The 22,686-nt window shown below is 36.1% G+C and overlaps 3 protein-coding genes across 16 annotated transcripts in view; 2 read left to right on the forward strand and 1 right to left on the reverse strand.

Annotated features, from left to right (window-relative positions):
* LOC101742524 (zinc transporter ZIP13 homolog) overlaps window positions 1–5,374 on the forward strand; it is a 31,001-nt gene extending 25,627 nt beyond the window's left edge. The window contains exon 8 of the mRNA XM_004922052.5: window positions 1,707–5,374. Within this exon, the coding sequence (XP_004922109.1) occupies window positions 1,707–1,882 (176 nt within the window). The 3' untranslated portion in view covers window positions 1,883–5,374. The remainder of the gene's footprint in view (window positions 1–1,706) is intronic.
* A 1,270-nt stretch (window positions 5,375–6,644) lies between these two features.
* LOC101742668 (E3 ubiquitin-protein transferase MAEA) lies at window positions 6,645–19,481 on the reverse strand. 3 transcript variants are annotated; one of them, XM_012691475.4, is made up of 10 exons: window positions 19,128–19,481; window positions 18,851–18,938; window positions 15,078–15,230; window positions 13,185–13,322; window positions 12,244–12,373; window positions 11,615–11,751; window positions 10,863–11,001; window positions 9,797–9,947; window positions 9,163–9,352; window positions 6,645–8,692 (listed from the first exon to the last, which is right to left on the reverse strand). In XM_012691475.4, the coding sequence occupies exons 2-10, from the start codon at window positions 18,887–18,889 to the stop codon at window positions 8,594–8,596; spliced, it is 1,176 nt and encodes a 391-aa protein (XP_012546929.2). In that variant the 5' UTR covers window positions 18,890–18,938; window positions 19,128–19,481; the 3' UTR covers window positions 6,645–8,593. The 3 variants fall into 3 exon arrangements, with proteins under 3 accessions (XP_012546929.2, XP_012546924.2, XP_004922110.2); XM_012691470.4 differs by having other exon boundaries at window positions 13,179–13,322; window positions 19,016–19,481; XM_004922053.5 differs by having other exon boundaries at window positions 13,179–13,322; window positions 19,128–19,477.
* A 902-nt stretch (window positions 19,482–20,383) lies between these two features.
* Window positions 20,384–22,686, forward strand: part of LOC101736219 (C-terminal-binding protein) — a 132,009-nt gene continuing 129,706 nt past the window's right edge. For 9 of the 12 annotated variants that reach the window (XM_062676349.1, XM_012691442.4, XM_062676354.1 and 6 more), the window contains exon 1: window positions 20,384–20,917. The gene's annotated coding sequence lies outside the window, so the exon portion shown is untranslated. Of the gene's footprint in view, window positions 20,918–21,071; window positions 21,312–22,686 lie in introns of those variants that run through there. The other 3 variants (XM_062676351.1, XM_062676353.1, XM_012691437.4) reach the window with 2 other exon arrangements.

The following is a 22,686-nucleotide window of genomic DNA, read 5'->3' on the forward strand; positions in this document are numbered from 1 at the left end:
AGACGCTTCGAAGATATAACTAATGAACCAGTTCCTCACACGAATGTTTGCTCGACGCGGGATTCGAATGCACGTCCCTCGGCTCAGTGATCGCGAGAATTGATTATTGAACCGCTAAGCCATTAAGGGCCACGGAACTAAATACGCTTAACCCATACGATCCTTTTTCACCAATGTCGAGCCCATAACGTTTTTATTTTTAATTATTTATTATGAGCATTGGTGACCAAAAGCCACCTGCTGTATGAACCCAAATATTAACATGTTATTCATTAAGTTAATCATTTAAAAAAATCTGTAAATAATATAATGACGGTTACAGAGGAAATCGTCGCCCTAAACACGCCCTAAACACCGGTCACCGTTCTCGTCGAACCCGTCGCTTGCGACGAAGGGCTCGACGAGTAAATTAACCCTCAGACACAGCCCACTGAGTTTCTCGCCGGATCTTCTCAGTGGGTCGCGTTTCCGATCCGGTGGTAGATTCTGCGAAGCACGGCTCTTGCTAGGGTCAGTGTTAGCAACGTCGTCAGGTTTGAGCCCCGTGAGCTCACCTTTATGTTAGGGTAACGCTGAAATAGCCTCTCAAGGCTATCATCAGATTAGTTAAGAAAAAAAAATTGTGAATAAGGAATTCAGACAATCTTCATCTTCGTGACTTAGATGTGCTAACGATCTCACTTACTGATATTAAGAAATTAGTCGAACCTATGGACATCGGTGTGAGTGGCGCCCACTTTCTTGAGACAAACAGTCCCAATCTCAGGTGCAATGTACAAGGCCTATCATCTTTGCGTCGATAATCCTCAATGCTGAGGGTCGTCATATTTGACAACGCTGATAAGTCTCTCAAGGATATCAAGTAAAGTAAAAAAGAGGAAATGTAGGGGAATCCCCTGACAAGATGACAATTATATTACTGTTATTGTGTATTGTATCAATAAGTAAAGATTGATTAGATTGTACTCTTCTACCCGCTTATGTAAAGCTCTCCCTCTTTAAGAACGGTTAGCCGGTAGATAACTCGATTGCTGAGTTAACCTCGCCATTTTGTAACTTTTCGCAATTATTGTATTGTATTAACTGTATGTACAATCTATACATATAAATAAAATTAGAGTGTCTGTTTGTAATATTGAAATGACCGCTTTTCACTACATGCATATGAATATATATACGGTATATACACCGAAATAACATTTTTTACAATTTTTGTCTGTCTGTCTGTCTGTCTGTTTGTCCCGGCTAATCTCTGGAACGGCTGGACCGATTTTGATGAGACTTTCACTAATAGGTAGCTGATGATATAAGGAGTAACTTAGAGAGAGAGAGAGAGAGTATTCTTTATTGTACACCAAAAAACAAATAAACAGTGCGATACATTAAATACAAAAAAGTACAATTGGCGGTCTTATCGCTAAGAGCGATCTCTTCCAGACAACCATCAATCAGGTGGACAAGAATCATTTGGAAACGAACTACGCGCGGCGTATCAATCCAGTGAAATACATATACACATACATACATATATCCGTAAATATACATACAATTACTACACAATTTATTATAATATAATACTACATACTTAGGCTACTTTTTTTAGACTAGCTTCGTCCCGCGGCGTCACCCGTATTTATTGTCGTACCGCGCGCAACATGGCGGGATTCCCCCTATCAATAATAAAGAAAGTTATGTTCTGGTTACAGAAGCGAAGACCTCGTGGATCGTGCCGTTCACGGCGGGCGGGTTCCTGCACATCGCGCTGGTGACGGTGCTGCCGGACCTGCTGCGGGAGCACTCCAAGCTGGAGTCCCTAAAGCACTTCGCGGCGCTCGCCCTCGGCATCCTGCTCATGCACACCCTCACCACGTACTTCGGGTAGACCACAAGCAGCGGTAGGCAGCGGCTCGGCTCTGCCCCTGGCATTGCTGAAGTCCATGGGCGACGGCAACCACTCACCATCAGGTGGGCCGTGTACCTCGTCTGCCTACAAGGGCAATAAAAAAAAAGTAGATGATAGGATCCTCCTAGCTGTCTACATACCACAAGTAGATAGGTTGTCATTTATGAGATTTTGTGATTGCGTTTGCAAGTAAAAATATAATATTTTAGTTCAAAATTATTGAAACAATGTATCGGATATAATGTTTTAAATATATATTTTTAAACTTTCACCACGATTATACAATATATAAATTTAAAGAATAACATATTTGCACGTAGAGTTCATAGAGAGATGTAATCAATAGATATATTTTTGTAAAAAAAGTTAACCATTTAAAAAGTATTATTATATATCGAATATTAGGATAGATTTATCTTTTTAAATAATATTCAATGTGTTTATTTATAATATGAAATTTTCTTCGTTTTTTAACAAACCCTTGTACAAACTTTGACTCATAATTTTTGGATGGTACGTATTTCCTTCCTATAAATGAGTCGACTATTATCAAAGGCGGCAATCTGACTTTTGGACAATGATTGGTAAATCAGAAAAACGAATTATTGACTTTGTATTCCATTGGCAGTCACAAAACTCTTCGGAACGACATCTTAGATAAATAACAGGTTAACTATTAACCTTTATTTAATGCAGGTTTTGAACCGTATTCTTTGAAGGAGACGATTATATTCAAATAAATCTGTATTGACATATCAATAAAAATTTTTTGTCCAAATGTACAGATTGCCGCCTTTGATAATAGACGACTCAAATATGCATATATACTAGGATACCCGACAGACGTTCTCCTGTCCTAAATTCAAAAATATCACACCTTTTTGATACAACAAAATAAATAAAGTGTTTTGTGGGCCGAATTGTCTAATTTAAAACATTCTAGACCACATACAAAAAATTCATCAAAATCCCTCCAACCGCTTCGGAGGAGTTCGCTGACATACATACGGACAGGATAATTATATTATATATTTCATATCCCAAACGATCCGTGAGAACGAATCCGGGACTATCGACAATTCGGACGTATTTTTTCGATCCCTCTCAAAGTAAATTTAGTTTAAATAATATAAATCATTAGTATACAACAAAAATAATGATTGTTTTAAATTTGTTAATTTTATTTCTATTATCACTATTTTTTGATCGGTTTGGTTAATTACGTCTAGTCACCACATATGACGTCACACCATACGCACACTTAACACAATCCAAGGGTCGAAACGTCAATCACCAAGAAAAACTTATATCTAATACGTCCTCACATTATCAACCGCAGTCCGTACGCGGCGACTTGTCCAATATATATTGGCAAAACTGTCCGGGGACAGCATAACTAATATTCATTATCAACATATAAACACTAAATAGTATTTAGCCAGTGTATACCAAAAACCAATTAGTATAATGTAAAACATATTCTTATATATAAGTCGCATATATTTTTCGTTCGCAAAATGTTTTGTTCACATATTTATTGTACTTAACTATTGGAATTACATTTTATGATACAAATTATGGATAATCACAGTAGTGATAAGTTTATTAGCCTGGAGAGAAAAAAAATCCGTATTTGATTTGAAAAATTATACAGTACTCGAATTACATGTTTTCAAAAATATATTTTAAGTTAATTTAAGTTTATACTTGTACAAAGTTTAATAACATGTACATACAATTTCGATGTTAATTAGTTGTAAGTAAAAATACTTAGTTGATTAAGTAAGAGATGTCTAAAACAGCCCTAAAGTTGCCTAGTGAATGTATCGGTAACTGTAAAATCGAATAGAAACTATATTACAGTTTAAGCAGTAGTGTGTTATAAGAAACGCGTTGTAGGAGTCTTTTTGCATAACGCGCTTGTATGACCCCATATAACGCGCTATGTACAAATATACAATATAATATAGTTGTATACAATATAACATTAAAAGAATTAGAAACATAAATTTAATAAATTACTTCAGTTTTGTTTTTTAACAACATAATCAATGTACAATGTATCAAGGTAGACGAAATTGATTATGAAATGTACAAACCATTATAAATTTCACAATATGCACAGAAATCCTCGCGTTATATGGGGGAATACCCGTGCTATACGAGGCATTGAAATCGCGTAATATGATAATGCGTTATAAGAGTGCAGTGTTATAGGGGACTATTGTATAATAAATCTATGGAAATTATACATAGTTGTGTATCAGCTGTGTACTGAACACGACTCACTCGAGGAGTCGTTGAGTGAACTCAAATGATGATAATCAGTCAATCGTGTTAGATACATTATTTAATACTTTTATAAAGTCATTTGAGCAATACTCTTTTTTCCCTTAATTATTCACTAAGCCTAAGAGGCTTAACTTGAGAGAATTTGCTAACACTATGCCTAGCAAGAGCGGTGCTTCCCAGAATCTACCACCGGATCGGAAACGCGACCCACTGAGAAGATCCGGCGAGAAACTCAGTGGGAGTTCTGGTCTTTTTAAATTTTCGATAAAATATTATAAAATATTTTTACAATATATTTATTATACAAATGCGTTATATGTAAAAGTTATATAGGTGTTTTTGGTTTTCACTAGTACTAAACATCATTGTCGATTGCTGCTATATAACTAATCGCTGAATTAGAGAATTAAAAAAAACTTTCTAAACTAATCATCTCATAGATAAGTCAAATGGTTAATGGAAATTTTAACTGGAAATACGTAAAGTTAATAGTCGTGAAGTAATCGTCAAATCTATTAATTAAACATCAGTGTACAAATTGATCTCTCCTTTTCAAAGCAATGAACCGCATTTCTAATTTAGTTGAAGTCTTAGGATGTAGTTCGCAATATACAGGGCACGTGTCTAACGAAGCAACACGAGCACGTGTGTAAAATATAACTCCACTTATATTGTGATAAATGTGTCATTTAGGTTTTTTTTAATATATAAATTGTAAATTTCGTCAAAATACTAAATAAAGAAGTTCAATTATAATTATGATTTCAATACCTTCTGTTTGTTCATAAAGCGATTATATTTATTTTAAAGTTGATTAAATAATAGTTACTCAACGCAAATGACAACCCAACGTACAAACTTTACATTAAGTAATACAACATGCGCATAGGAGACGTTTTTATCAATCAAATTCTTGACACACGAATGAAAATCCAACTAATAAGCGGTCAGACTTAAGAGGTTGAATTTATTAACAAATACATTAAATGGAAAAAGTTTGCTAAAGAAAGAGGTTAAATAATGTCGATAATTTCGCTCTGAAGATGATATTCTATTATATTATAGAAATAGCGATTAGCTTTGTATCCACTAAATGAATAAATGTGATAAAAATGCCATTAAAAAGTATTATAATGTAAAAATGTTAATAAAAATAAATAAAATACGTGAAATACAGAATTTGTTTTATTGTAATAACCGTTAATAAACGGTCCCTTGTCTAGTTGTGTTTGAATCTAGAAATGACAAATTTCTGTATAGAACGAATTACTTCCGTCACATGCCCGCCCTTACCATAGACAAATGTTACAATTATTACCTACATTTGTTTTTCTTTATAAGACAGACAACAGGTAATACATTTAATATTTGAGCATACAGCCCATTTGATGGTAAGTGGTTAGCGCTGCTCCTGGACATCAGCAATGGCATGGACAGAGCCAAGCTGCTCCCAATCGTAAAACTACCGGTTTTGAAACTAAAGGCTACTCAACTAGTTTTTACATAGTTTCATTATAGTCTGGTTCCGTACTACTGCTATATAGCGTCTGACATTACGTAAGGACGTGCTTTTAGACTCTTCAAGCACCAGTCACCGTCTTCGTGGACTAACCCATAGACACAGCTCACTGAGTTTCTCGCGGGTCTTTTCAGTGGGTCGCAATTCCGATCCGGTGGTAGATTCAGCGAAGCACTGCTAGGACTAGTGTTAGCAAATTCTCTCAGGTTGAGTTTGTGAGCTCACCTACCCATCCAATCGTAGCTAGAATAGCCTCTTAGGCTGTCAGCGAATAGATGGAGAAAAAAAAGTAAAAACAACTAAGTTAAATATTCATTGATATGTTTTGAGATTCTGTTCTTATTAATATGTAGGTACGTATGTACTTCAATTTCATTCACAACACGCGGTCAGCGGGTTGGGAGAACAGTATAATATTACTGAGGTCGTCGCGTATTATCTTATTATTACTCAGAATGTAGATTTTTTTTTCATTTTTGTAATATCAATGGACTTTTTGGCGGGTACACGAGGAAGGAACTTCTTCAAACGAGGCTTGTGGAGAGTATTAAGCGGTAGGCAGCGGCTTGGCTCTGCCCCTGGCATTGCTGAACTCCATGGGCGACGGTAAACACTCACCATCAGGTGGGTCGTATGCCCGACCGCCTACAAAGGCAATAAAAAAAAAAAGGAAGTTGTGTGATTTGTTTTATGTTGTCTACTTAGTGTTTCTTCAGGTATTAATGTGTATTAACGGTGGTTTATTAACTGTTTCATATCTGTGAAAGTGCACAAATGTGGAAAAATGTCTGTCATTAATCACCTTCATTTTCATCATCATTTTTCATAAAAATAAGAATATCAATTAAAATAAAACATGACCTAAAGGTCTTAGTTACCAGGCCATAAAATCCCTTAAAAAAAAAAAATGTAATATCAATGAAGAATACGTTTTAGTTTTTTGTAATTGCTTTAATTTCCACAATTTCTCAGAGCACAGGTATATTGTTTAAACAAATAACAATTACAGATCATTAAAACTAAATACACGATAAAAAAAACATTCGCTATTAAAGAAAGAAAAAAAAACATTACACTACTGACCAAATTATGGCATTTCGGAAAGGGAAAATACTAAAATAAAAAAACGATTTACAAAACTTCGAATGAAATGAAGAGACTTCTTCAAAATGGTAACACCGACATGGCTATATAAAAATTAACATAGTTTTATTTTGTCTATTATTGTTACATACAACATATATTTAAAGGAACCAAAAAAACTTGAATATAAATTCTGTTTGTCAGCAGATTTTCTTTATTTTATTTTTAAATACAAGATTTTAAGAATTCACAGATGTTTTATTTTTAAAAACATTTTCAATTCTCCAAAAAAGTCAAAAAGAAAAGAGAAAACCTATCATAAAATTAAGTCTTGAAGCATTGGTGATTAAGGTCGGATTTCGATCGTCAAGTGGCCATTAGTTTACGTTATTTAAGTCATCTTAAAGTGATTCAAACATGTTTTCTATTATATATATTTTTTTAAATCTAAATAAACAAAGGATATAAAAGGGATATACAAAACAAAAATTCTTTTCTTAATGATTTTTTTTTATTCACAAACATTTTACTTTTTAAAACCGAGAATAGAATCCGTGAGTAAATTTATTATACGTTAACCTTATTAATACATATATTTAATATTAAAAATTCAGATTCTTTAAAAGACCCTTCGCTGTTCTGAAATTCAATAAATCTAAACGATGACGCGTTTTCGAAATTTAATTCAATGATGAATGTTTGAAATCGAATATAAAACTACTTTGAACTTTAAACAAAATGTATTCTTATTCACATTCTCTTCGGAGCTTAATCTACTGAGTTTCTCGCCAAATCTTCTCAGTGTTTCGCGGTTACGATCCGGTGGTAGATTCTGCGAAGCACTGCTCTTGCTTGAGCTAGTGTGAGCTAATATAACCCCTCAAGCTTACCAGAAAGGGTAGGCAAAAAAAAGGAAAAAAAAACTTCGCAGTTTATTAGGGTTCCGTATACGTAATAAAAACTAAACAAGAACCAAATTTATTTTTTACATACAAGTTCATAACATTTTTGTTTTGAGAACATTAATCGCCACAGAGCACACCACTGTTTACTGTCTTATGACGTCACGAAACAGTTGAACTATCGAGTTCTGGTTACGTTATAAATTAGTTTCAATATATATATTATTATTACTAGCGGACCCGGACAGATGTTGTCCTGTCCTAAGTCCGAAAATTTCAAACTTTACGAAAAATAATAATAATAAAAAAACATTTTTAGTGGACCGAATTGTGAATCTAAGCCATTCGTAAAATTTACTGAAAACATTCAGAAAAAATAAAAATAAAAATCGGTTTACACGTTCTGGAGGAGTTCAGTACACACGTACAGTAGAATTATTTTTATATATAAAGATCAGGAAACACATTCAGCGTTACTATTACCATATATTGACTTAAATTTGTTACATTATTAAAGTGGATACTATACTAATATATAAATCTAGAGTGGTTTTTACGGATGTTCCGTTATAACTACTGAACCATGCATCAGATTGACTTGAAACTTGGTATCCATGTAGGAAATACATGTACTTAATGGATAGGCTTATATTTGTATGAGTGTTGGACTCCCTACACCAGTTGCGGGGGCGTTAATGATGAGATTGTATGGGGGTGAGAAATAATAATGTTAATTTTAAATGCCCAACAAAGCGGGCGGTTACAGCTAGTGGATCAATAAAGTGATAAATTAGTTCTTTTAGGGTTTTTAGTAGAGTAGAGTAGGGAGGGGGTGGTTAACTCGGGGTGCACGTTGCGAAGGGTCGCGGGGGTGCTCACGGGGGGTCGCGGAGCTCACATGACGTACACCTTCTCGACGCGCTTCATGCAAAACACTTCTTTCGTCTTCGGGCAGATGATCGAGCCGTGCTCTTTCATCATTTGCTTCAGAGCCTGGAAATGTCGCGTACAATTAACAGTTGGCACTAAATTTGCGATTGCACTGACAATATTAATACACGCAATCAAACTGTGTATATGTAGGTCTGTTACGACGCGTTCACTTAGAACTTTAAAAAAAATGTTTTAAAAAATTAACAATTTTCTTGTCAAAATAAGCAGTTGTCAAATATGATTCTGTGTAAAGGTAGCATCGCCAAGAGGTAGCGGTGATAGTAGTAATACTAGATGTAGTGGCGGTAGTGGTACTAGTAGTACTAGTAGTAGTGGTACTAGTAGTAGTAGCGGTAGTGGTAGTAGAAGCGGCAGTAGTAGTAGTGGCAGTATTAGTAGTAATAGTAGTAGAAATAGTGGTGGCGGTGGCGGTATTAGTCGTAATGGTAGTAGTAGTAGTAGTAGTGGCGGTGCTAGTAGCAGTAGTGGTAGTGCGTGTGGGTAGTGGCAGTAGTGTTGGCTGGACGCACCTTCTCCCCGTAGACCTGTCCGTTGGGCAGCACCATGGGCTGGTTGTGCTCGTTGAGCGGCAGGCGCGAGATGCGGCACACGAGGCGCGAGTGCGAGCAGTGCGCGTGCGGCAGCTGCCTCGCCAGCCCCGACAGCGGCGCCTGGCACGCCGGGCAGTCCGCCGCCTGGCTGCTCTCCTTGTAGCACTGAGTGCGCCAGAGTTACGGACTCTATCGACCTTTTGGCTTTGGTTACAAGATCTAAAACCGGTTTGAACTAGTGTTCACTATGTATCAATGACTAGACTCAGTGGGTCGCGTTTCCGATCCGCTGCTCTTGTTAGGGTCAGTGTTAGCATGACTCCGGTTTGAACCCCGTGAGCTCATCTACTAATTAAAGTTACGCTGAGTATAGCCTCTTAAGGCTCTTAGCTTAGATAGAAAAAAAAATGACTAGAGGTTCGACCTTTTTTTTTATTGCCGTATAGGCAGACGAGCATACGGCCCACCTGATGGTGTGTGGTTACCGTCGCCCATGGACTTCAGCAATGCCAGGGGCACAGCCAAGCCGTTGCCAACCGAACAATCAAGACTTCGACCTCAAGGTGTCTGCGACGGTCTCTATCGAGCTACGAGGTAATATTGTAAAGGATATGGCGTGTTGAGCGCGGCCAGGCCCAGCTGCAGCGTGGCGGGCAGCAGCGGCAGCGGCGCGGGGTGCAGCAGGCGCGCGTGCTCGGCGCGGAACTGCCGCACCAGCCGCGCCCAGCGCCCGCGCGCCAGCAGCGACCGGTACGGCTCCACCTCTGCGCGCGACCAGCCAAACCAAATCAAATCATTTATTTTATTGCTTATGTGGGTGAACGAGCTCATAGCCCATCTGGCGTTAAGTGGTCACTGGAGCTCATGGACATCTACGACGTAAATGCGCCACCCTTGAGATATCAGTTCTAAGGTCTCAGTATAGTTACAACGGCTGCCCCACTCTTCAAAACCGAAACGCATTACTGCTTCACGGCAGAAATAGGCGGGGCGGTGGTACCTACCCGCGCGGACTCACAAAAAAACTATTTCTATCGTAATTAAGAAATATTTACTAGCTGGCCCGGTAGACTTCGCAGTGCCTCAATCGATAAATAAAAGACCTAAACTTTTGTATAAAATAAACTTGAAACAAACAAGAGGAATCCGTCCGACAGGGGACACATCAAAGATAAAACAAAAAATTGTTATTTTCATTTAATTCCGAACATTTTCATATTTATCTACCTTTGAAACCTTCTCTGGACTTCCACGAATAATTCAAGACCAAAATTAGCCAAATCGGTCCAGCCGTTCTCGTATTTTAGTGAGACTAACGAACAGCATTTCATTTATATATATATAGATAGTTGAGTCCCGCGATATTACTCGCGGTTATTGTCGTACCGCGGGTGACGCCGCGGGGCGAAGCTAATCTAAAAGAAGTAGCCTAAGTTACTCCTTATATCATCAGCTACCTATTAGTGAAGCTCTCATCAAAATCGGTCCAGCTGTTCCAGAGATTAGCCGGGACAAACAGACAGACAGACAAAAATTGTTAAAAATGTTATTTTGGTGTATATACCGTATATATATTCATATGCAGGTAGCAAAAAGCGGTTATTTCAATATTACAAACAGACACTCCAATTTTATTTATATATATAGATGTATAACTGTGCAGCGCATGGCGAGCTCACCGGTGTCCTTGGGGAAGGCCAGCATGCCCATGCAGTGCTGAATGTCGACCAGCTGCCCCTCCTCGTGGTTGGAGAAGTGCTTCCTGGCGTGACGCACGGCCTCCAGGCGCCGGTCCTCGCGCACCAGCTCTATGAACTCCTGCAGGGGTGGACAGAATCCATCACGCCAAGCCCAAAATCCAGCGATGATACATAATAAGACGTTCGGTGCATTCGTATGTAGCGATGCACCGGTGTTCGAGTCCCGCAGGCGAGTACCAATTTTTCTAATGAAATACGTACTCAACAAATGTTCACACGATTCACTTCCACGGTGAAGGAATAACATCGTGTAATAAAAATGAAAGCCGCAAAAATATAATTGCCGTAATTACTGGTGGTAGGACCTCTTGTGAGTCCGCGCGAATAGGCTCTCCCGATCCACTAACAGTGCTTTTAGGTACCTCAAGCACCGGTCATCATTCTCGTCGAACCCGTCGCTTGCGACGAAGGGCTCGACGAGTAAATTAACCCTCAGACACAGCCCACTGAGTTTTTCGCCGGATCTTCTCAGTGGGTCGCGTTTCTGATCCGATGGTAGATTCTGCGAAGCACGGCTCTTGCTAGGGTTCGTGTTAGCAACGTCGTCAGGTTTGAGCCCCGTGAGCTCACCTACTAATCAAGGCTACCCCTAGGTAGGAATAAAAAATACACAAATAATGAACCGAATGGATGCGTTAAGACGTGATCATGAAACCAGTTAACACAGATACCTGTATCCTGATGTTGAACTCCATCGTGGAGTTCAGCTTCCTCAGCTTGGACTTGTTGCCGGAGCACCACTGCAGACAGCGCGCCGTCCTCTGGCTCTTCAGCTCGGCCTCCACCGCGGCGGCCGCGCTGTATATGTCTGTCGATATACACGACACATATACTTGGTGGTCCGTGTTCAATAGACACTAGACTCGAATCAGCCAGTGAGGGGAGATTGAGACAAAATTTCATTTATTGAATCAAGTTTTCATTGTATATCTATACTAATATATAAATCTACAGTGGTTTTTACGGATGTTCCGTTATAACTACTGAACCATGCATCCGATTGACTTGAAACTTGGTATCCATGTAGAAAATACATGTACTTAATGGATAGGTTAATATTTATGTGAGTGTTAAACTCCCTACACCAGTTGCAAGGGCGTTAATGATGAGAATCTTTGTGAGAAATAATAATTTTAATTTTAAATTCCCAGCGAAGCGGACGGATACAGCTAGTCATTTCTAAAAACCCGTCCCAGAAAACCGCATTTCAATTTATTTGCGGCATCAAACTCCACTTGGCCATAAGGACCGTCGTATTTGCCAAGCCCGGGAAGGTATCGCGGGCCGCGCCGCCACGTACCGACATTGGTGAGCTCCCTGAGGCCGGCGGATTCCGCCAGCTTCCAAGCGGACTCGTAGTAACCGTTCCTCAGGAAGTAGTCAACCAGCATCCGATCTAGACGCACTTTACGCCATTGGTTCAGCGTCGTCTGTGAACGATCGAGTGCCGTTCGTTTATCCGATTTCAAATCTTACATTCAATATCTTTATATAAATCGGTAAGGATAACATACAAAATTTTAACAAGACCGATTTAGACAAACATCAGACGCAATAAGTATATCATCAATGTAGTCAGAGTCAACTCATAAACTAATGAGTTCAACGAAAAGCATTCGAATAAAGAAGAATTATAGAAATCTATTCACCTTGAAAAACAAAATCTATAGTAACACAGAAAAAAAAGTACAATCATTGACGTTCGGTTTAGGGGATGGTGCAATTAGCTTTAATCTATACTTAATATTATAAAGAGGAAAGATTTGTTTGTTTGTATTGAATAGGCTCCGAAACTACTAAACCGATTTGAAAAATTCTTTCAATATTTAGAAGCTACACTAATCCCGAGTGACATAGGCTATAACATTTTTTTTTTATCAAATTAGGGATCCTTACTAATACTCTAATAATGTAACCCAAGGTGTAAAAAAAATGGCTAAATTATTATTTACATCGCGTGTCCTGCAAAAACTATTGATGATAGAATAAAATAATATACTACGACTTTGTAAAACACATTATTATTTACAAAAAGTGTCGCGACAACATATGTCTAACTATTATAGTTATGCCGCAACAAGTGTTCTTTTATTTAAAAAAATAAAACAACGTCAAATATCGTTGAAATTTTTGTTAAAGACCCGAGCGGAGCCGGTGCGGACCGCTAGTGTAAAATAAATAGAATCAATGTTAGAATTCATCAAGATATCGTTTATACGGATATAGTGACAGCACCTTCACCTGCGTGGAGGACGGCTCGGCGAGGGCGCTGGCCTGCTCCTTCAGGTGTTCCAGACGCTTCTTGCAGACGTAAGCGACCTGGAGCTCTTCGTTAATAGCCTCGCTCGCTTTTCGCTTCATCGTTGTCAACTTCTCGACCTGCAAACGCTGAATCTTTAGGTTTGAGGATTACGTTGAAATGCCGACCAGCGCTGGCCAGATTGAAGACCGATCCGACCCGATAGGTCGGGCGTGTGAGATGCCCTCTACTTTTGTGAATCTAAATCTCTTGCATATGTACAAGTTCCAAACAAAAATATGCAGGCAGTCGCTCTACTAACAACTTACTTGCGCGATGGAAGACCTTTGCTTTTACCTATAAACTGAGCGATATTATTCTAAAATAATTCTAGCAGGACAAGTGCAATACCAGAATATGGTGTGGTTTGTGAGATGAGCCTTACTTACCTGAGTACCCTTTTTTTGGAGCTACATGTTCTTCGCAAGAAACTCAGTGGGCTGTGTCTATGGGTTAATTAACTCGTCGAGGTCTTCGTCGCAAGCGACAGATTCGGCGAGGACGGTGACCAGTGAGAATGCTGCTGCCCATTATCTGATGACTAAACCCAGGTTAATCAATGAATGAAAATTGATGCATTGTTTACGCTTGTATCTAGCAGTTGTTGTGGCCTAAAGGGTCCGTCCGGTGCATTCGTATGTAGCGATGCACCGGTGTTCGAATCCCGCAGGCGGGTACTAATTTTTCTAATGAAATACGTACTTAACAAATGTTCACGATTGACTTCCACGGTGCAGGAATAACATCGTGTAATAAAAATGAAACCCGCAAAATTATAATTTGCGTAATTACTGGTGGTAGGACCACTTGTGAGTCCGCACGGGTAGGTACCACCTGCTTATTTCAGCCGTGAAGCAGTAATGCGTTTCGGTTTGAAGGGTGGGGCAGCCGTTGTAACTGTACTGAGACCTTAGAACTTATATCTCAAGGTGCGTGACGCATTTACGTGGTAGATGTCTATGGACTCCAGCATCCATTTAACACCAGGTGGGCTGTGAGCTCGTCCGCCCATTTAAGCAATAAAAAAAAAGTACAGACTTACCTACTTCTCTAGGAATATGATAACAATATTTTATTTTATTTTAAATACCAAAAGTCTAACTTCAAACTTCAATGTTGTGTACTGCTGAATTGACGTAAAAAAAAAAACAAAAAAAACTTCAGACACAAGTTTCTAGACACAAATTCACAGCCAGACTGAACGTTTGCCTAAATGTTAAATAAACATTAGCTGACACAGTTTTCTGTTCGAGATCGTACGCGTATTAGTGATAGACGAGTAGAGGACGATGATATGCAAATTGGCAGTAATGCGATTGGTCGTCCATATTGTTCCCCTTACCCCCCAATCCTCGATTCGTGTAATACACCATTTTTTATTCATGTAAAAGGTTTTGAACAATAAACACCTAACTGGAGGAAAAATACGCCACAGACTATTTTATATTTTTCCGAGAAAAGAACTTTTAATACGACGCTGGCCACCGGAGAAGGAACTCGTGAACCATTTTACGAGAAAATGTATTACGAGTAATAATGTAACGATACAATTAAAGCTACTTTAACGATTTTATCTCGCGTTTTTTTTACGGTTCATTACTTTTTTTTTACCTATTCGCTGGTAGTCTAAGGAGCTATTACGAGTAGGTGAGCTCACGTATTCAACCACGTTCAAATTCACTTGATGAATGTTTGTAAACCTAGCGACAAATTCAAAAGGGGCTTGTGACACCCCCATTTGCCGCGACGCTAAGGTTAAGAGCCGCTGATCTAACTACAGTAATTACATTAAGCTCTCGCGGTACATTTTATTATAATAATTTTAATGTACATACCATGCCACCCAATAGACTATCGATCTCTGTATTTGTGATGGGTTGGTTCTTGACCGTTTCCATTTCTGTGGCGGCACTGCTAACCTGACGCGCCTCAACATCGAAGACGCGTTGAGCACTGCGGTACTTCTTGTTAAACACTTCATACGGCACCTGTGCATGATCGTAATTATACACGGTGTTAAGAAACTACCCGTAAAAAAAGGAGCTTAAATGGGGCCTTATAACGAGTCCATCACTACATAGTATAAAACAAAGTCGCTCTCTCTATCCCTATATCCCTATGTATGCTTAAATCTTTAAAACTACGCAACGGATTTTGATCCGGTTTTTTTTAATAGATAAAGTGATTGAAGCGGAAGGTTTATATGTATAATAACATCCATTAAATAGTTGAGAAATCAATAATAAATTACAGTTTCCGAAGTGAAGCGAGGGCGGGTCGCTAGTTCACAATATTTAACAGCCGTAGTAATGCTGTATAACAATAAAATAAATATTATTATTTGCACTCATGTGAAAATCCTATTTCAATAAAATTAAAGAGTAGGTAAGCAACGCAGAATGTACCTACATTTCTACCTAATTCGCGGAACAACAAAAGTTTTGACAAGGACGACAAGTACCTACTTGACTATAATGACATCCTTGTATTGAAGTAGCAAACATTTATGAATGAAAAATAGAAAAACTATCAAAGTAGACAATTATTACGTAAAATAGGTACGTAGGCCTTTCTGTTAAATTACTGCTTACTAGGGTTGACAAAATTATAGGCTTTGATAATTAATCATATTTTTTACGGGGTATTTTGTAACACGTTATATATTATGTTTGTAATGAAGCAGCGTACCGAAAGTGAAAACTTATCTTCAATTGAAAAGTCTTCATTTATTTATTTATTTAATTAGCTATAACAACATAGTGAGCACTAATTCAGAATATAGGTGAATAGAAAAGAAGGTTCATATTAAGATCCCCTCAATTGTACAAATGACATTGCAATAGTTGACAGCATTATTAATAATTTTATTTATTTTATACATTGTAAAACTATTAATACCAAAATTTTACAATTCCATTCGAGTAACAAATTTCAGAAAATCTATACTAAATTAAAAAAAAAAAAGTTCTATTAATCATAACTCTATCGAGTCTTTAAAGATCTATTAGAACAAAAACTTAAGTAACTAAAAAATCATCAAGTATAACTGAACAGTGATTTAATTGTGTTAATTCTATATATCTGAGAACATAATATATGTTTAGTTTATTTTTTGTTCATTATTACTTTACCACATACTATATTATGCATACATTTACTAACATGGCATACATTATAGCAATAATATTATAGAATTTACTGGTGGTAAGATGTCTGCCCACATGAGTAGGGACCACATAACTATTTCCTATTTAAGAGCTTATACTCTTCACTTGAATTCTCGTCCATCCCGAAGAATGAAAACGAAAAAATCTGTAAAGCAATGTGAAATTTAGGGCTACCTAGGCAATGTTGTAAGATAAACATGTTGCTTATAAAACTTTCCTTCAAATTCAGTGAAAAGATGATGATAGAGCCTCATTTATTATATAACATGCCTATGAGCTCATAAACATGACAATACCAGGAATTACTCTACATTTAAGAACAGTTGAACTGTGGCAGAAATATGTATGACAGTGCAGATCCATGCACACAAGCTTCTGGAATGCCCATAGAAACTTTTCTTTTCAAAATGTAAATAGGCAGTACATTATTATTTTTTTGTTGCCCTTGTAGGCAGACGAGCATACGGCCCACCTGATGGTGAGTGGTTACCGTCGCTAATAGACCTCAGCAATGCCAGGGGCAGAGCCAGGCCTCTGCCTACTGCCTATTACCTACCTATTCAATAATTCTTTGACACTGACAACATCTATAAAATAACTTGCAATCATCCTTTGTTCAATGAAATTGTTGAGTAAAAATATGAGTGTTATTGATAAGGTTGCTGTAAACGATGGTGAAATTCAAATCACATTTTTACAGCTCTGTGATAATACAAGCGAAATATTTAGATTTGATCATGACTATGTGGCAGATGTTACAATGGACTTTTATAGAAGCTCTCTAACTCAAATATAGTTTTAAAAAGCAACAGAATATTTTACAATTCTGATTCATCAGTAATGTTTTCAAAAAACAATAATTCTAATAATATTATATTTACCTATTGCTTACCTATCATATTTAAGTACCTATTTAAGTAATAACTAATTATCTTTCATTATTATGAGATTCATTTTATAGTCTATGACAAAAAATACAAGCCCTTTCAAAAGATATGATATGATATGATTTTAATTATTAAGTAAATAGTAAGAGTTCAATATTATAGTTACAATACATACTATAATATATATTGTTGATGTACATACATACATACATAGTTTTGTTACATAATTCTTAAGCTGCAAACTGTGATTAAAATAATAAATTGTAGTTTACACTTCTGTTCACATTTCCATGACAGAGAGTCCTTGAACAGATTTTTAAGCAAATGTTATAATTCAAATGTTCAAAATCAATTCCAAATTTGATTTATTGTATTTACATTTAAGCAAGAAAGCCGTTTGCTTGGGTGAGGAAAAACGCCCCCATATCAATGGATGTAAGAACGCTGAGAAGACTATTACAAGTTACTAAAGAAGCATCCATTCATTGCCAAAATTCAGTAGGCATGTTTACCATCACTGGTCTAATTGCGGGACTTCACCTCTACAACCAAAAACTCACCATCTACTACTAGTAGCACCACTAGTCCTAGATGATGATGATAATGACTACTAGTCCTAGTAGTATCTATGACATAATTATGTTGCCTACATTAGTTTCACTTTGTTTATTATAATTAAATTTTTTCTGGTAATCACTACATAGCTGCTAAAATTTGTCAATTTGTCTAATTTAAAATGGTAATATATTTAGCATGTGAATTAATTACTAAATATTACTGTTATTATTATATTGTATTGTATTATATTATTATATACATTGTAAAATGTAGAAACTATAAAATAAAAAAAAATTCTTTGATGGAAGAAATGATCCAAACACCTGTTTAGAAAAGTTTGCAAGTAAGCTAACCTGTTTTTATTGCAAAAATAAATATCTATTTAAGCATTATTATCAGACCTCACCAAGCAGTCAATGACTTCATCTGAGATGCTTATGCCATTGTTACAACATTTGTTCACAATATTAATTTTCTACATCATGTTCTCGGTCATTTTATATCATCTAAATTATTCTAAATATATGCTATACTCATTTCCTTATTTGCTTATACTTCCTATATACCAAAAATAAATTAATGGCGTTTTAAACTGTGCAGTTGGTTTATTTTTACAGTTAGTTTTAATTAGTTTTTAGCTTTTAGTTGGTTAGTTTTTAGCTTTTAGTTGGTTAGTTTTTAGCTTTTAGTTGGTTTAGTTTTTAGTTTTGATGGTTTATTGTTTTTAGAAATTATATGTGCTACCTATACTTGCGAGCTTACAATATGCCCTACCATCAATACAATGCTTAATTATGCTTGATATTGCAATATCAAGTCCTTTTTGTGATAAACTTAATTTGTAATATATAAAAAAATATTGGAGTTTCGTAATTTAAGAATAGTTTTTTGCCATATTTTTTATACTCGAATATTCGAGGCTTTTAAATCGATCTGTTTCGATCCATCATGTAGAAAAAGGGCTGATGTCATTTTTATAGACAATTTTAAACTTACCTTCAATGTCGCATGCTCCATAGATTTGATCTCATTCATTTTGAAAACGATATTCGTCTGAGCGGGCTGATGATTGCAAAATTATGACCTATATAAATAAAAACAAAACTCAGCTGACTTAATATTTGTAAATGGACGCAAAACCACGACGTAATGAATACTTGCAATATAATTAATTCCGCAATGTAATGGAAACTTTTCAAAAACAAATAATTTCACTTGAAATCTGATTTCATGATAGTTCATTAAGCGTAAAATCCGAATAAATAATACTAACTCTAATTCATTGAATTCGAGCCTTTAATCAACTCCTTGCGTTGTGGGTATCTTTTTCTTTTGACAAACAAATGTTCCTGTGGTTCATCAGCCAGCGAGTTGAGCAAGCTAAATTTGTATTTTGTCTCTGTCATTTGCAAGCGATTTCACAGAGATGAAGGATTGATTTTCAAGTTCAAAAATAGTTGCCTGCTGAGTTCAACAGTTGTTTTCTTTCCTCTAAAACTCTTCCATTTAAAGATTAAAACAACTGTTTTCGCAATCTCCTCCAGTATCTCTTTATCTTAATATATGTATAATTTGCCCAATAATTGTAATTTCTTCCCCAGAAACAGCTTTTAATGAAGAAAATTTCTCAAGTCTTCTTTATTTCAGAACGCAAACCAAAGACAATACATTCTTATTTTTTTCAGTATGGCAGACGGTTTTTTTAAGATGTCATTGCTGCCAGTATCGAGTTTAGTTCTTCAATTTTTATGATTCACATACCTACATTTTTAATTCGAAAAATGAAAAGGAGCGGAATGAAAAAGTTGAACTATCGGCAATACCAAAAGGAAATTGAATGAAATCAAATAAAATGTAATGACATGAGATGAAATGAAATAATAAGCTGGATTTCAGTACTCTGACTTTTAGGAAGGACCCGAGTATATCCCATCATAATTTTGGCTATCTATGATTTATACATGCTTGTCACAGATATTTTAATAATATGGAACAAGATTCAGAAATTAACATACTAATGCTGAAAAAAACTATTTGTATAAGGTAACTGCATAATATATTCCGTCCGTGTTAATTATTCTTCTATTTTAACGTTAAGATAATAACAAAATGTTGGATTGTGTACCCAATATGTTAATATTACTATTTGTTACTACGTGTTATTACTACTTACAATTATTTGAAATAAAACTAGTCCGATGTTTATCCACTCTTCCACCGGAGACTTATTGCAGTGTGCTAAAAAGTAACCCATCAGAAACTACTCCACAAAAGTCATGACCCTCAGCGGTGAGGATACAAGAAGTAAGAAGGAAGATAGAAGCCGGAAGGCCAGATTCCAACGCACAGCTAAAGGTATTTGACTTGTACGTTTTGAACTTCCCCCGCAAGTTAGTGGAAACTTAATGAATCATTCGTCCAATCCTAACTTTTTTTATTTTTTTTGTTGCCGTTGTAGGTAGACGAGCATATGGCCCACCTGATGGTGATTGGTTATGGTTTAAGCCAAGCGACGAATTCAAACGACGTTGTTTGTGTCCAAAATTGAATTGATTGATTGTTAAAAATATCAAATATGTTTATAGTTTTATATCTATATTGAATTTTAACGATAGGGTAATTTGTAATAGTTATTTCTGTAAAAAAATCAAATATATTTTTGTGTTTGTGTAGATTTAAAAGTTAAATTTTACTGAAGGCGACGAAATCGGTTTTAAGCAAAATCGACTACAACAAAGCCGTCAAATTACTTGTCATAGACAAATATTAACTGACTCTACCATTATTTGTCAGCATCGGCGCGTCAGCGCGTCACTTTCGTTACGCAAATCCGCCATTTTGTATGTAGCTGGCGGTGCTTCGCGGCTTAGTTTCTTCGTTTAGTGAATTTACCTACGATAAACTGAAGAACTTTCTTCTAACTGACTCAGCAAGCCGGCTGTTCATAAAATTGACGATTTTGTGATTTTAGTTTACTCATATACCTTGTGCATTCGTGATTTGTGAGTGTCCTGTAATAGGAGCGCGTGGCTGGTCTTTGTTGTTGGATTTCGCTTATTTACGGTAAGTTAATTTTCTAAACGACTTAAATTTTGGTGATGCGAGGTATAAACTCGAAGTGTTATTTATGTTGACTTTGACGAAATTGCTAAGTTGAAAGTAGCGTCGAAGCGGATAGTATCGGTGCGCGGTGATTGCCTCGCCGTGGCGATGAGGACCGACGACATTCCCGCGGCGACGCCGACGCGTCATCTCTTGCTCGCACGAGAACGTGTTGATCGTGATTCGGCTATTCTAGAAAACTCTACCTAGAATTTAGACTCATATTACTTAACACTAATAGTCGTTAAAATGAGAATCAAGCATTTAGTTCGGTTTCAATAAACTTGTGACAATTGTGAGGTTGTGATGTGTGTGAGCTGATAACTCTGGAATTTGTACAATTAAATGTCACGAGGTGAGATTGGCCGAAATATTGTTTACGATGCTACAAAATAACAAAACTTTTAAACATGAACCGAGTGTCTATTTGCAAATTTTGCTATTATAAAAATACTTTTGAGGTAACACAACTAAAATATTTAAATCACTAATATTAAATCAAGTACACAACTAAACTGGCGGAAAGCAATATAAAGTTATTTTAACTAAAAAGAAAATATGAATTTCTCTTACAAAAAATTTGAAAATTATTTAGAATAACAGCACTCAAGATATTGATACTGATGAAAGATACTACTTCTACAACTTTTATTTTCTAAAACACTAAAATGTTCTTCGGAATGATTAGTCACTCATTTAACTTTGCTATTGCAAATCGATGAAAGTTTGGATTTGGATCTTAACTATCCCTAAATATACATTGTGTTTTAATATTATGTGAACTTTTCATAGCCTTTAGAAATAAAACTTAAAACAGAAATCTTTTTTTAAATGTTTCATATGATTAAGTAAATACAGTTTAAGGAATGAATAATTTAATTGATTTATATTTCTGGATATATTTACCCAGACTTCTAGGTCTTCTTAATCGCAAAAATAATCAAGAGAAAATTAAACTTCTTCAAGTCGAACAGTAATGTGGTAATTTGTTTTGTGTTGGTTTATCTAACTGAATTATTCATTTTCATTTCATTCATTTAAATCAAATTAAGTTAATTATTGTATTGTAGTCTTGATACTCATTAAATAAGCAGGGTCCTTTAAAGATAAACAGGAGCCGACCTAATTTTACTGTCTCTAATATATTGTATCCTCCATACTTTAGTGGATTGTGTGTCAATATAGATTGTAAAAGGGCAAATATTGGCCAATGACAATATCATGATTGGTGTGTGTGTATATACTAGGGCAAAACTGTCACTTATGTACATATTAGTTATACTAATTATATGTAATTATTAAATTAACAATATAGAGCAACATATTTTCATTAAAAAGTCAGATTGTTTAAAATCCTCTGGACAATGAGTGAACCTTTAATGTATTAGCTTATCATCTATTTATGAGAAATGACGGTGTAGTGGTGAAGTTTATGTTAGTGGTGAGATTTTTCTGTTTATTAGCTGGGCAGAGCACGAATAGTATTCTATGACAGAATTAAATTTAATTACATGTGCTTACTCGTATAAGTCATACAAAATATTGATTTAAATAAAAAGAAATTGTTCATACATGGACTGGCATCATGTTCCTCCTAGTCAAGTGGTTATCGGAACCTAAAAACTACAATTGTGCAGTTTTTCATCTTGAAACATAAAATGTAAATCTCAGTAGAACTCTAATTATTGTGGCTAATAGATATGACAGAGTAATGACCATGGTGGTCCTCT

Source organism: Bombyx mori, chromosome 26 (genome assembly GCF_030269925.1).
Source record: "Bombyx mori chromosome 26, ASM3026992v2".
Lineage (NCBI taxonomy): Eukaryota > Metazoa > Arthropoda > Insecta > Lepidoptera > Bombycidae > Bombyx > Bombyx mori.

Bases quoted from the DNA above. Each gene is read 5' to 3' on its own strand.
- LOC101742668 (XM_012691470.4), bottom strand. From the start codon at position 18,889: ATGAATGAGATCAAATCTATGGAGCATGCGACATTGAAG. The intron at 12,374-13,178 runs GTGCTGTCACTA...GATCGTTCACAG, and splicing joins CGTCCTCCACGCAGGTGAAG to ACGACGCTGAACCAATGGCG. The intron at 8,693-9,162 runs GTGCGTCCAGCC...CGACATTTCCAG, and splicing joins GACAGGTCTACGGGGAGAAG to GCTCTGAAGCAAATGATGAA.